Genomic DNA, 12342 nt, shown 5'->3' with positions numbered 1-12342 from the left:
GGAAACCGTTTTCCATTTTGCCATGACATAAAGATACAGCCTTCATTGGGCTTATGACAAATAATTTTCTAGATACAGCAGATTTGGAACATAAAAATATCATATCAGGAAAATCCTTTCCATTTTTAAATGCTCCCAGTGCATACTCATGTATGAAAGGGAATCCATCTCTCTCTCTTTCTCTGTTTTTCTCCCATTTCCATCTGGATTTGCTCACCAGAATCTTCGGAGGTATTGGGGCAAAATAAATAAATAAGTAAAGCTTCTGAATCAAGAGTGGGACAACCAGGACAGAACGTAAACTGGATTTTCTAGACTTTCTTTCATGGGCAAACATCCTTTAGACAGAGCATCTAAGCTTGCTGGTAGAGTGTCTCAGCCCCCCCTTCAAAATCCTTCAACTAAAGAGAGCCCATCATCTTTCTATAGCTTATCGCCACGCTCTGGAGTTCAGATCGGGCCATCTGCCTGCCAACGTGGTGTCAGGGGGGAAGAGGGAGCCCGGAACAGTCGGAGAGCGTTACCTGGCTGGGCGAGTGGTACTTCCTCCACACCTCCACTAACATAAGTGGTTAGGGGCTGAATCAGCTGCTGAGGCAAAGCAGGCAGGGAGCTGAAATCATCCATGAGATACACCAGGCTCGGGTTAAAAGCTATCTGCTCAAGCTCTGCCTTATTGGCCTGGCTAGTGCCCACACAAAATGTCAGGATGCCTGCGCGTGCTAGGGCGTTGGCAGCTTGCAAATAAGAGTCCTCAGACTGCCCGGCTGTGAACAAGAGCAGGAGTTGCGGCACACGGTCCTGGATCCTGCTGCCGCCAGCTTCGGTGAAGTGGTTGTCATGGACATAGCTTAGGGCTGCGCCCGTGTTCAGGCCCAAACCCCCCTTGAGCTGCAGCTGCCTCAGGTGAGCTAGCAATTCTGACTTGGTCTGGTAGGTGTTTAGAGAGAACTCCGTCACCGGAGTGTCACTAAATTGCACTAAACCAACACGAATATTGTCGCTTCCAACATCAAGGCTGTTAACTACATTCATGACAAAGTCCCGCACGTAAGGGAAATTGGTCTTTCCAACGTTGAACGATCCATCCAAAAGAAAGATGATATCCCTTTTGTTTACGTGAACTGCAGTGGAGCACAGAAAACAAAGTGAGACATACACAACCGCAGAGGGCTTCCTCATGTGTGCCCACAGCCCAGGCACACATGCCAACATGTAGAACACAGAGAACATCAGTGAGGCCAAGCACGTCCATCTCGTAAAATGTGGCATAAAGCTGCTTATTTCCCTCCAGTGGGGGCTGGTGTTTGTGAGGAGAATTGATAGCCGGCATTACAAAACAAGTGGGCTCACAGAGAGATGTGGTGCCAAAAGCTAGAATGTTTACAACCAACAAAAGTGATCAGAACCCTTGAAACAGAACACTCCTTCCCTGGAAATGAATTCTGCAAGGGTGTTGCTCCTTCTGCACCACTCGCCTTATGACCACAGTCAGAGCCAGGTTTACCTGGGCGAGACTGGGTCCCCCTGGGTTTCCCTCTACACAGTTACAGATAAATTTCCACTTACAGATCGATTAGAAGGGTGAGCCCAAGTTAACCTGAGAACATGAGTTCCCTAAGGCTAAAAAAAATCAGCAAAATTAGGCTGTTCTCATCTTGAAATATTCCTAGGGAGGCCCACTTGTCACTCTCTACCGACTCTCCCATAGAAGAGCCACGGCATTGGCGGGCAATAATCCAACCAGTGCCCACGGGGATTCCTCCTGAGTGAGATCACAGGGTCACGGAAACACCTTAAAATGCAAAGAGACTCCTTGCTATGCTTGGCTGACGTTGTGCTCATGAAGAATCGAAAGTACAATTCTCAGATCGGAGTGTTTTCCCCAACACATGCTACCAAATGCTTTCCCATCTCTTCCCTGACGTTTCACTAAAATGGAAGCCTAACAACTACTTATATCCTACGTTCTGTCAGATTGAACTTTGGCTCTGAAAGTGTGGATTAGAAGTCTTAAGGAAATAAAGGAGAGAGAGAGAGTGGATTTTAGAAGACCAGAGAGCTTGAGGAGAAAGCATGCATCCATGCACCGTGGGACATGCACCGAACATCCTTCCAGGGGTGAAGCTTGTGAGGCAGAAAAGCTTGTTTCTGTGATATCCATCTTCTTTAAGGACGGTGAATTGCACTGATTCAATTCGTAAGCTCATTGACTGTTATCCTGCCTTTAAAAATAACTGTTCAGTGATAACCGTAATAAATGAGGGGTTTGGAGGACCACTGGGTTTTTATCTGCACACGCATCCCCTCACTATGCTTCCCCATTGAAGGAAATCCCTTAAAGAGAGAGGACAGAGGATGAATGCTCAGGTTTGGACCGTTTAGAAGTAAACTGTCTACTTGGGAAAGGAAGAGCCAGGCTTCATCTTGGTGGAGGTGGGAGGGGGCTGGACAGGAGTCACCAGTAGAGACAGAACACTAAGACCTCAAGAGGGATCAGAACAGAGAGGTGATCTCTCGGCCAGAAGCTTCAAAGACAGGCAGTCTCTGGTCCTATAGCCTAAGTCACACGATTCTTATTTTATGACATTTTAAGACATACAGTTGTATCACATGGTGTTTTAAGTCATATATTTCTCAAGTCAGGGTAAAAGGAAACCCGAAATAAATCTTGGTTGCTATGGTTTCCATCATTTAAAAGGTGTCGCTCAGCTGAACACAAATAAAACTTGGGTTTGCTTTTTCCCCAGAGACTCTGCCTAGAGACAGCCCTCTCACGTGTCTGACACCCTCCCCACCGCACCTTCAGTGGTTCCAGTGAGGGTCCTGAGAGGCGCCAGCAAGCCAGGCAGCACACCCTGCAACGGGGCGGCTCGGAACTCGGCAGGAATGAACACCAGGGAGGAATCGAAAGCGATCTCTTCCAGCTCAGCCCGGTCGGCCACCTTGCTCCCGACGGCAAAGGCCATGATGCCGCTTCTCTTCAGCTCCTGGGCAGGCTGGCTGACTTCATCTAAGGACTTACCACCTGTAATCAGCACCAAAAGCTTAGGGACCCCCTCGGCGGCCCGATAGCCGGCCGCCTCCGTGAACAGGTTGTTCCGAACAAAGTCCAGAGCAGAGCCTGTGTACGAGGCCGAGCCATCCATGGACTTCATCTTCCTCACGGCGGTTATGACCTCCCTCTTGGTGGGGTAGGTATTGAAATAAAACTCCGGCCTCACTGTGTCTGCATACTGAGCCACTGCCACCTGGATATAATCCTGTCCGATCTCCAGCCTCTGGATGACCTTGGCAACGAAGTCGCGGATTGCATTGAAGCTGACCAGTCCCAGTGCAGAAGAGCCATCCACCAGGAAAACTATGTCCCTCTTGTTGATTTCAATGACTGTAGGTAGCAACGTGACAAGGTGAGTAGAATAGCCTTACGCATCACATTCAGTATGACTCTCTACACAGTTAACACCACCCAAGGGGAGTTCCCTTTGCCCTGGCCAATGTCAAGTCCACGGGAGCCCCTGAGGAATTTGTCCTAACACACACATTAGTTATAGCTGCGCTAGTTATAGCTTCCCTACGGCTGGCAAGTGGGGCTCCCCAAACCCCCACCCTCTCTTAGTACTTTTTACAAAACAGTTGCACAAAAATCAACGTAGATTTATTCAACACTTATTTACCCTATTGTCACTAAAAATGTCAGCAAGCTCTTTTCTACCATAAATCCATAGCTTGGGTTTTAGAGGTGAGAACGAAGCCATAGCTCAAATAATTACAGAAGCAGTCAGCGTCTGCTCGGAGAGCCCTGCGCTTCACAATCCTGACTTCATGAACACCTACTGCCAAGTGCAAAACTTGAACAAGCATAAGCACCTCTATTCCTTTTGGTACCCTTGTCCCTGCCTTGATTTTTTCAGGCAAGGGAAAAAAAAAAAACACCAATTATTTGGCATCCTAAACTTATAAAAAGGAAATCAATGTCAAAACTAGGAAGTGGCCCAGAAGTATTTGCATTTAAGAGAGAGGCGTTGTGCAGGTCCCACGTTACATGTTAAGGTTATGACAACCCAAAGACAACTCACAAAGCAAAAACACCTTAACAAGATCACTGCCTCCAAGTGACTATGAACTTGTGTCCACCTGCTGTATCGACACCCAGGCAGCACACCTGAGTCTCAGGAACCGAGGTTCATATCGGACCACAGCACCCCATCCAGAAAACGGAGAAGGCTTCCAAGACTCGTAAGATCGTAAATGGCTCAAGCAGAGGCAGGAGTGTTTGCAATTTATTAAATGATCATCTGCATATGAGGAGGCCTCGTTACCCCCTGCAGTCAGATGGATGGCACGTAACACTTTAGTTCACTTGACGTTTGATTATATTGACAGCACTCGTCCAAACTCTCCTCTTTAAGAGAAAACATGTTAATGTACCATAGATACAAAGCATTCAGGGACAGGCGCGTGGAGACCACTGCTTTGGCATTGAGTCGTGGTGTAAACAGTGAATTCCAAGTCCTCCAGCTCTCCATCGAAGCCTGCAGACACGTGGATTCTCCCTACCTGGGGGCGGGGGGGGGGGGGGGCGCTGCTGAGAGACCCTGAGGGCCACACCCCCTGCTTCCTCCCTCTCCCTCTCTCCATATACACCTAAAAGCCATATACACAGCTGTGCAGCTAACCACATGTGTGCTTTCTAGACACATACAAGGAGAGCGAGCTCACCTGGAAACACCCACTCTCACAACGCGCCTTCCATACCGTGGATGTAGGAGTTGAAATGATAAATGCAGAGCTTCCTGAATTCAATAAGGTGAATGCAACACATGGATAGATGGAGAGGAAGGCAGATCCCTTTCACCCCCCGGTCTCTGGGCTGACTCACCCCCACCTCATCTCCTCCCTCCCCCTCCAGTAAGAGTTCTCCTCTTCCTGCTGCGAGATGCCAACAGAGCCGTCTCCCCTCTTTCACACGGTTCTGCTGGGGCTGGGTGTGAACACCCTTACCACGGTGACCCTGAAGGTCCTGTAACCAGTCGACTGCGGCCCTCACCTCCCTATTGACCCAAGGACGCCAAGCCCCTGCAAGCCCAGGACCGGTGGCGGTCCTCACTCTCCCACTCTCCTGTTCCCAAGCAAAATCTCCTCCAGCAAACGTCCAGCCCCCATCGCCCTTCCTCGCTGCTGTCTTCCTCTGCACCCTCCTCTTAGGGTGACTCAAGGCTACTCCTAGGTGATTCTTCTCAGTGACTTGGGGACCCTGACCTCCAATAAAGCAGGTCCTCCTGTCCCCACCAGCTTCACTGAAAAAGATAGAAGCCACTGGAGGACTTCACCCAAGCTGGTGATGCGTGCGCCCTAACCCAGAGGCTTCTCCAGGCTTCCAGGCACCAGTGAGCTCCAGCCCCGCCTCCCCCTGACAGTCCTGGGTGCGGCCAGGTTCCCTCGTGCTGCACGACTGACCGCCACACCTGGCACCTTGTTCCTTCTGCTTCTGTCCTGCAGCTCCTCACAGCAGCCTTCCCTGGCCACTTGACCTATAGCTCTCTCTCCCCCTTCTTTCCCTGACAGCCCCCTTTAGCGTCCTCATCTGTCACGCTCTGGGAGTAGTTTTCTGGTTGTTGGTTTACGTTTTCGTGATCTGTCTCCCCATTATACTGCAACGAGCCAGCAGCCACATCAGTCTGGGTCCCCAGTGCTTGGCCTGGTGTCCAGCACATACCTGAGAGCTAAGAATATCTGTTGAATATTTACAGATGAAGCACAAAGATTAAAGACCGTTTTGTAAGTGAGGAGTGAAAGTCAGCTAGGGAAAGCTGAAATAAGGGCCTGGACTGCCATAGATAAAAATGAACTTGAAACTTCTCCTGGAACAAAAATATCCTTTCGTCCTCTGTCATCAATTCAAAAAACTGGAGCCCAGAAAGTCTGTGTGGGCTGCCCAGGATCACACAGCTCGTTAACATAAGACCTGGGACCAAAGGCCCACTCTTCGGACAGCAGCCATGGCGCTCTCTGAGTGTTTACAAAACCTATGGAAGTCATTCTTTTGTTTCCAAAACCATGCAAGCCCATGGTTTCCAAAACCATGCAATCTATCTAATATTGATAGATTGTATTCCAATCAGAGGGAAGTCTGGAAATATCAAGAGAATTTTCTGGATGCAATTTTGCATCAATCCTTAATTTACCCCACCCAGCAATATGCCTAAAACCATTAATAATAAAATCCCTGACGGATGGGTGAGATCACCAGTGATGTAACCTGGTCCACCTGGATCTGCCAGATTTTTACCTGCCGCAGCATCAGGCACCACTGGGTTCTTACTGAAATTTTTAAATACACTTCCCGCCTCCCACGTCCGTGAAATGTGTTTTCTTATCTGACTTGCTCAGCTTTATATGTTATTTTAAAATGACTCCAGTCGGGCTCTTTTGCCAAAGGCCTCCCATCTGAGTGTATAATCTCTCCGTCAACAGAGCTACTCTACAACTCAGTAAACACAGGAAAAACGGTTTTCATAAACATCCCCCCAAGCGAGTGCTTTGTTATTTCTTACCTCCAGAAATGCCACTCCTGCTACGCATCACAAAACTGACTTTGGGGAGACAGTTCTCACATGTCAGCACACTCTGACGGGCTGACTTTTAGAGCTCAATGCCATTATCCTGGAGTAACTGTCTCAGAACCATAATGACCCCCAGAGATCCATTTTTAGGATGACTGCATTATAAGTAGATCATACGACGATGTTTAATAACCAACGTAACAGGTTTGCCGAATTAGCCCTAAAAGCACACTTTCTTGACAACTCATGCTCTAAAAAGAACTTTCCACTCAATCACAGATCTCTGTTTTTTTTGGAACACTGCAACCGTTACAGACACCACATCCAAGAACTAGCTCATCGTGGAAGGACTCGGCTGTGGGTACTTACAGGTTCTCCCGAGGCGAATCATTCTGCAAGGTGCCCACCTGACTTCTACAAAAACACACACAGACAGCCCACTACCACACAGATGGTGAGAAAAGCATACGTACCTTGGGTGACAATGGTTGGCGGTTGCAAGACAATGTGCCTTTGGGCCACGCCAACAATGTACGGCAGTAATTGCTCCTGGACGAGCCCAAAGCTATGGAATTCCGGGACAGTAAACACCAAGTTGTCATTGGTAGCTATGTGCTGAAGCTCTGCCTTGGAGGCGGCCTGGGCTCCGAGGCCAAACGAGAAAATGCTAGCCTGCTTCAGTGCTATGACCGCGTCTCGGATTTCATCACTAGAAGGCCCAGCACTTATGAGGACCAGCACCTGGGGAACCCCTTCCTCCACTCGGCTGCCCCCTGCCCGGGTGAAGTGATTCTCCAGCACAAAATCAAGGGCCAGGCCGACATTGGCCAACTCCCCACCGATGAACCCCAGGGCTTTCACTGCGTCCAGAACCTGAGCCTTGGTGGAATAGCTGTTTAAGGAGAACAGCGTTCTGGGCTCATCGCTATACTGGACCACCCCCACTTGGATCTGCTGAGTTCCAACTGAGAGTCTCTCAAGGAGATTTACAAGGAAGTCGCGAATGACTGCGAAATTGACACTTCCGGTGTTGTTTGATCCATCAATTAGGAAAATAATGTCAGCAGAGTCTTGTTCTTTAAAAGAGAGAAATGCAAAAAGTGAAAGCATTAGAACAAGTGACCACATGCATCGTTCAGTGTTCTGACATGTTTCTTGGGAAACCAATAAGAAACACGAAATATGGACAAACAAAACACACGTTGATTAAGGAATGTGAAATTCTCTTTTAGTTCTGCATTCTGAATGGATAAGAGGCAACTTCTTAACATCATTTCTTAACAGAAATGATGGTGTTTAGTAGGGCATTTGATATCAAATTTTCTTCTGTGCCATCTTTGTAGTCAAATTTCAACACATATTCAATTTCTGGGTATATTCTGAAATTTTCTACTAAATTTGGAGGGAACTGTAGCTGCATGGAATTATGCATTACCATACCTACAGGAGAAAGTAAAGGAGTATATTAACAAAGGTCCAAAGATGATTTCTAATTTGAGGACATTTCTCTTATAATCCTCAAGTCATTATAAGAATTTTCTTTGTCCAAATCCACAGCATAAGACAGAATCCCAGATTTAGGGTTTGGTGATTCATCATCCCAGTATGTTAAACACTTGATTCCTTGAGCAACTGTTGTTCCTTCTTTTTTACTTTAAAAACCAAAGTGGCTGTGTATCTACCACTTTGGGAATACAAAAAGGAGAACTCAAACAGCATTTACGGTTTGGATTCAAAAATGCTCTGATACATTTTGGTTTGATTTTTGTTTCTCAAATGACGTTTAGTTGCGTGAAACTCAAATGCAAGTCTGGGATTCAGCTAAGTGTTCTCTTCATTTATTTTTGCCATTGCCTCTATATTCAATCACATAATGCAGAACAATGTTAAGCAGAGTGATATGAAACCAGTCATGACATAATTATCCAACCTTATTTTTATGACATCGTAGACCGAGTGCCTGGCAAGCCCATGGGCATCTAGTAAACCCTGAATCAGAATTAGCTCCGGAGTTATACAAATGGACATAAAAAGGCTGACCAAGACCTCTTTGCTCCCCACAATGGCAAACATGACACTTCCATTCTGTTACTGAGAATGGGGGTTTCACAGAAGCACTGAGCAAGGAATAGCAATCAATAAACTATGAACCTGGGTGGAATATTTCAAAGCCTCATCTGCTAGAATGTTTAAATCTGGCTGAGTTAAACGATATGAAAAGTAAAATTATTCTAGCAAATATATTTTAATAACCTAAGTAGATGTTAGGAATAGGAAGAGATTTTATGTGAGCATATATGGTATTTATATTCTGGATTTTAGGAAGCTATGTTTGGAGTATAATTGTAATATTATATATACAATCATTCATTCTGATATTTTTAATGACAGTGAACATTTTATACATAAAATTAATTTTTCCTGGTACCAACAAAATTGCTTTTATTTGCACAATGGAAACAGGATACAAATCTTGTCTCATGGAATTAAGGAATTTTGCTATAGTGAAATGATGTTCTTACCCAAGCTCTCCCCTTGGGGAATCTTAGCCAAGGATGGCTGCAGTTGGGATTACTGGAATCAGAACTGCTCTCTTTCTCCCCTTACATACGTGAAACCCCTAACAGTAATTTTGTAGAGGGATTCCTTTCATAGGGAAAGATACTAATGTGAAAATATCTTGTAAGGTTTTATAAGATATTAACTTAGCATTTGCTAAGAATTGCAAAGCATTTCCTACTCTTTAACCAAACCGTAAGGTTCCTGAAGGATCTTATGGGATGGTGCGGTGTCAGCAGTGTGAATTATGTTGCAAGCCATAGAAATGGCCCACATGGTGCCGGGAGCTCCAGGTTCAGCAAACCATACCACAAAATTCCTCAACACTTCCCAGGCCTAAACCAATGACCCTGAGGGACAAAGGAAGATTTGCCCCTTACTCAACAAACTGAGACCTTTAAAGGAAGGACTAACTCTGAACCTAAGATCAATAAAAGAAGAACGATCCCTAAATCACAGATGACTCATTCCTTATTAATTTATTACTTACTTTTTGATCGCGGTTCACAATAGAATAAATAAAATAAACAAACACTGAGGGAAAACCCTTGATTACTGCTCTTCTAAAAAGCTGAACCACAGCAGGTCATAGAAAAATGTTGGATAATTTGTCATCACTGAAAAAACCACGTTGTCCTCTTATGCACACAATGATGGGACACACAAGGGCATGCTGTTATCCAGGAGAGCCGAAGCCTCAGACAGACACAAGAGAGACCGGTTCCTGTGTACAGCAAGGCATACCAGGGATCGATATTAACTCTAAGAGGAATCAGGTCTTTCTAAAATTCAAAATGAGAAGTTGTCTGGTTTTCTGCTTTTATGGCTCATGTACCACACCATCTGTGGCATTTTCTACGGAAAAGTTTCAAAACAGCCATGGAAAAATCATAGGTTCCTTCAACATCGCTGGAAACACTACTTTCCTGAGCACACTGGTGTGGGCACAATGCTTTCCTTAGCTCATGGGATGCTTCCTTTTTCCAAGCAGAATTTAAAAGATCACATTAGTATTTCCTATGCAAACACAAAACTGCAGATAGGTTTTGCGAGTTTTCTAAATCTTTATATTTTGCAAAGAAAAGAAAGTTCATCCTCGCGGATACATAGGTCACCTTTAGCTCTTGCTTTAGTAAAGCTTTTGTATTTTATATCCATTGATAAAAGGGATTCAAAAAAACACAACTTTCAGTGATTACTTGAGTACAGTTCATTTAGAACAGCACCATCATGTATATATTCACGGGGAAAAGTTACCTACCTAGTGGGCAGGAAACGGAAAGAAATGGCCCTAACTTATTAGCAATCTCCATAATGCCTTCCTGACTACCTTTCCCAAAAACTATAAGCAGAGAATTTTTATTATTATTATTATTATTTTGCTATGGAACATGCAGTGGGACATGATACTGGCAGAATTGCAGAGTGAAGTTAATTAGAAAAGACAACATAAATGGATTAATATCCCACCCTGGTGCTGCTAGCGGCTTGGACACTAGAAGACAGAGATGCTTTCTTGGCATAAAAACAAAGGTTTTGTCATTTGTGTGGAAACAGACTATGTTGACAGGCTCATGTAGCATTCACATGGTAATCTAATCGTTTATCCATTTATATAACGGTTAAACATAATGGCGAACTCATCCACCCTTTTTCCTGAATTGGCCAAAACACCAATAAAGAGAAGACGTTCCCTTTCTCACCTGATCCCTTTCATTGTTTTTGCCATGGATGAGCCATTATCCCTATATCCAGAAAAGCAATGATTAGTGGATTATTGATGCTGAGCACATTGTAGCCAATGGAAAAGGTCATTAGAGCTGCCATCTTGTAACCTCCTTGTAACCTGCAGTGCTTGGTTTGGGGTGCTCTCAGGGTCCACCTTCTTTTCCTGTAATCTGGCAGGATCGACACTAGTGTCATAATGCAGAGGTGAGACACATCATTTGAAGTAGGGAATGCTATTCAGGTTTAATGCAAATGATCCAGACTGTGCATCACCCCTCTCTTAGAAGTAGACCCACTGGTAGGGTCATGAGCCCTCCCACCCCTATCAAAGCTGAAATCACGGATAACCATTGGGGAAACCATTTTAATCTCCTGTAATGCCCCGGGGTTGGTTAGTTCTGTAACCCTTCTCTTAACCACGATCTGCCTGCCCGGCTCCTATCTAATGACATCTACCCATCTTGCTCCCCAACTCCCTGTTTTCAGGATCTCTCTTATGAAAAACTGATGTCTAGTACTATTTGCCTAAAAACACCATTATTCTGATCATAATCCAGAAAGCCTTTCTCTGGACTCCTCCTCAACTGCCTCTAGGTCTCTTCTGCCTCATCCTGGCCCCTGCTCCTCTGGCTTTCCAGAAGTCTCCCAGCCCCTTCCAGCTCTCATCTGCTTCCCCGCCCAGCCAGGTCCCCAAGGTGGGCTATTTCAGGAATTTACTAGCTACCGTCTTAGCAATGATAAATTTCCTTCCCAAGAAGATCTTCTTGCCCCTCTATCATCCTCTCTTTGCAAGCTCCAACCTGGCAGCTTTTTTCTTCCAAGAATGCCTGAGATATCTTCAGAACACCAGGGAGCCACGCTCATGGACAAGACCCCAGGCTGTGGTCTCTGATGACAACTGAACATCACTGCAAGTCAGCAGTTTCTTCTTGATCCTTTTTTGTGATCCTTTCCTCCTAGCCCTGTTGCAGCTGTTCAAAAATAACTTCAATTCCTCCAAGCTCCCAAGCACCACTGCTTCTCTCCCTCTGCCATCTTCTCTTATTGGATGATTGATGCCAACTCAACCTGAACACTGTCAACGTCTCCCCTTTCCACCTCAGTATCTTAGAAATATGATACCCTTCTCCTCCTTTCCCTTCATCTTGTGGGACACACATCTCTCCTTCTGGAGCTCATCTCTCGCTTGAGCTCTCCCACCCTAGCTTTCTGACCATTCTCCTAGAATTCTCTCCTACCCACAGTCAGTTGGCGACATGGACTCATTTGGGGACACAGGGAGTTCCCTCTGTCCTACTCGTCGCTGATGAGGAAGCCTAGCGCTGGTCAGAATTGCTGTGGTGCAATACATTTGAAATTTACCTGTGGAATTCCTTCCCTATCAGTCTTTAGGCACTTAGCACTGGCAAGAGAGCTAATAGGTGTGACTGGTTAAGTGACTTGCCGGACAATTAGTTCCATGCACATCACCATGCATGAACACATCCAT

General features: G+C 45.6%; 1 protein-coding gene across 9 annotated transcripts in view; it reads right to left on the bottom strand.

The window, feature by feature from the left end:
* COL6A3 (collagen type VI alpha 3 chain) overlaps positions 1–12342 on the bottom strand; it is an 86138-nt gene that overhangs the window by 54447 nt on the left and 19349 nt on the right. For 5 of the 9 annotated variants that reach the window (XM_033859471.2, XM_073807075.1, XM_019923634.3 and 2 more), the window contains 3 exons: positions 7040–7642; positions 2804–3388; positions 525–1124 (listed from right to left, as the gene is read on the bottom strand). In XM_033859471.2, coding sequence (XP_033715362.1) covers positions 525–1124; positions 2804–3388; positions 7040–7642 — 1788 coding nt within the window. The remainder of the gene's footprint in view (positions 1–524; positions 1125–2803; positions 3389–7039; positions 7643–12342) is intronic. The other 4 variants (XM_073807077.1, XM_019923636.3, XM_073807076.1 and 1 more) reach the window with 3 other exon arrangements.

Source organism: Tursiops truncatus, chromosome 7, assembly GCF_011762595.2.
Source record: "Tursiops truncatus isolate mTurTru1 chromosome 7, mTurTru1.mat.Y, whole genome shotgun sequence".
NCBI classification, from domain to species: Eukaryota; Metazoa; Chordata; class Mammalia; order Artiodactyla; family Delphinidae; genus Tursiops; species Tursiops truncatus.
The sequence above is the reverse complement of the archived record's forward strand: the minus strand, read 5'-3'. Positions and strand labels throughout refer to the sequence as shown.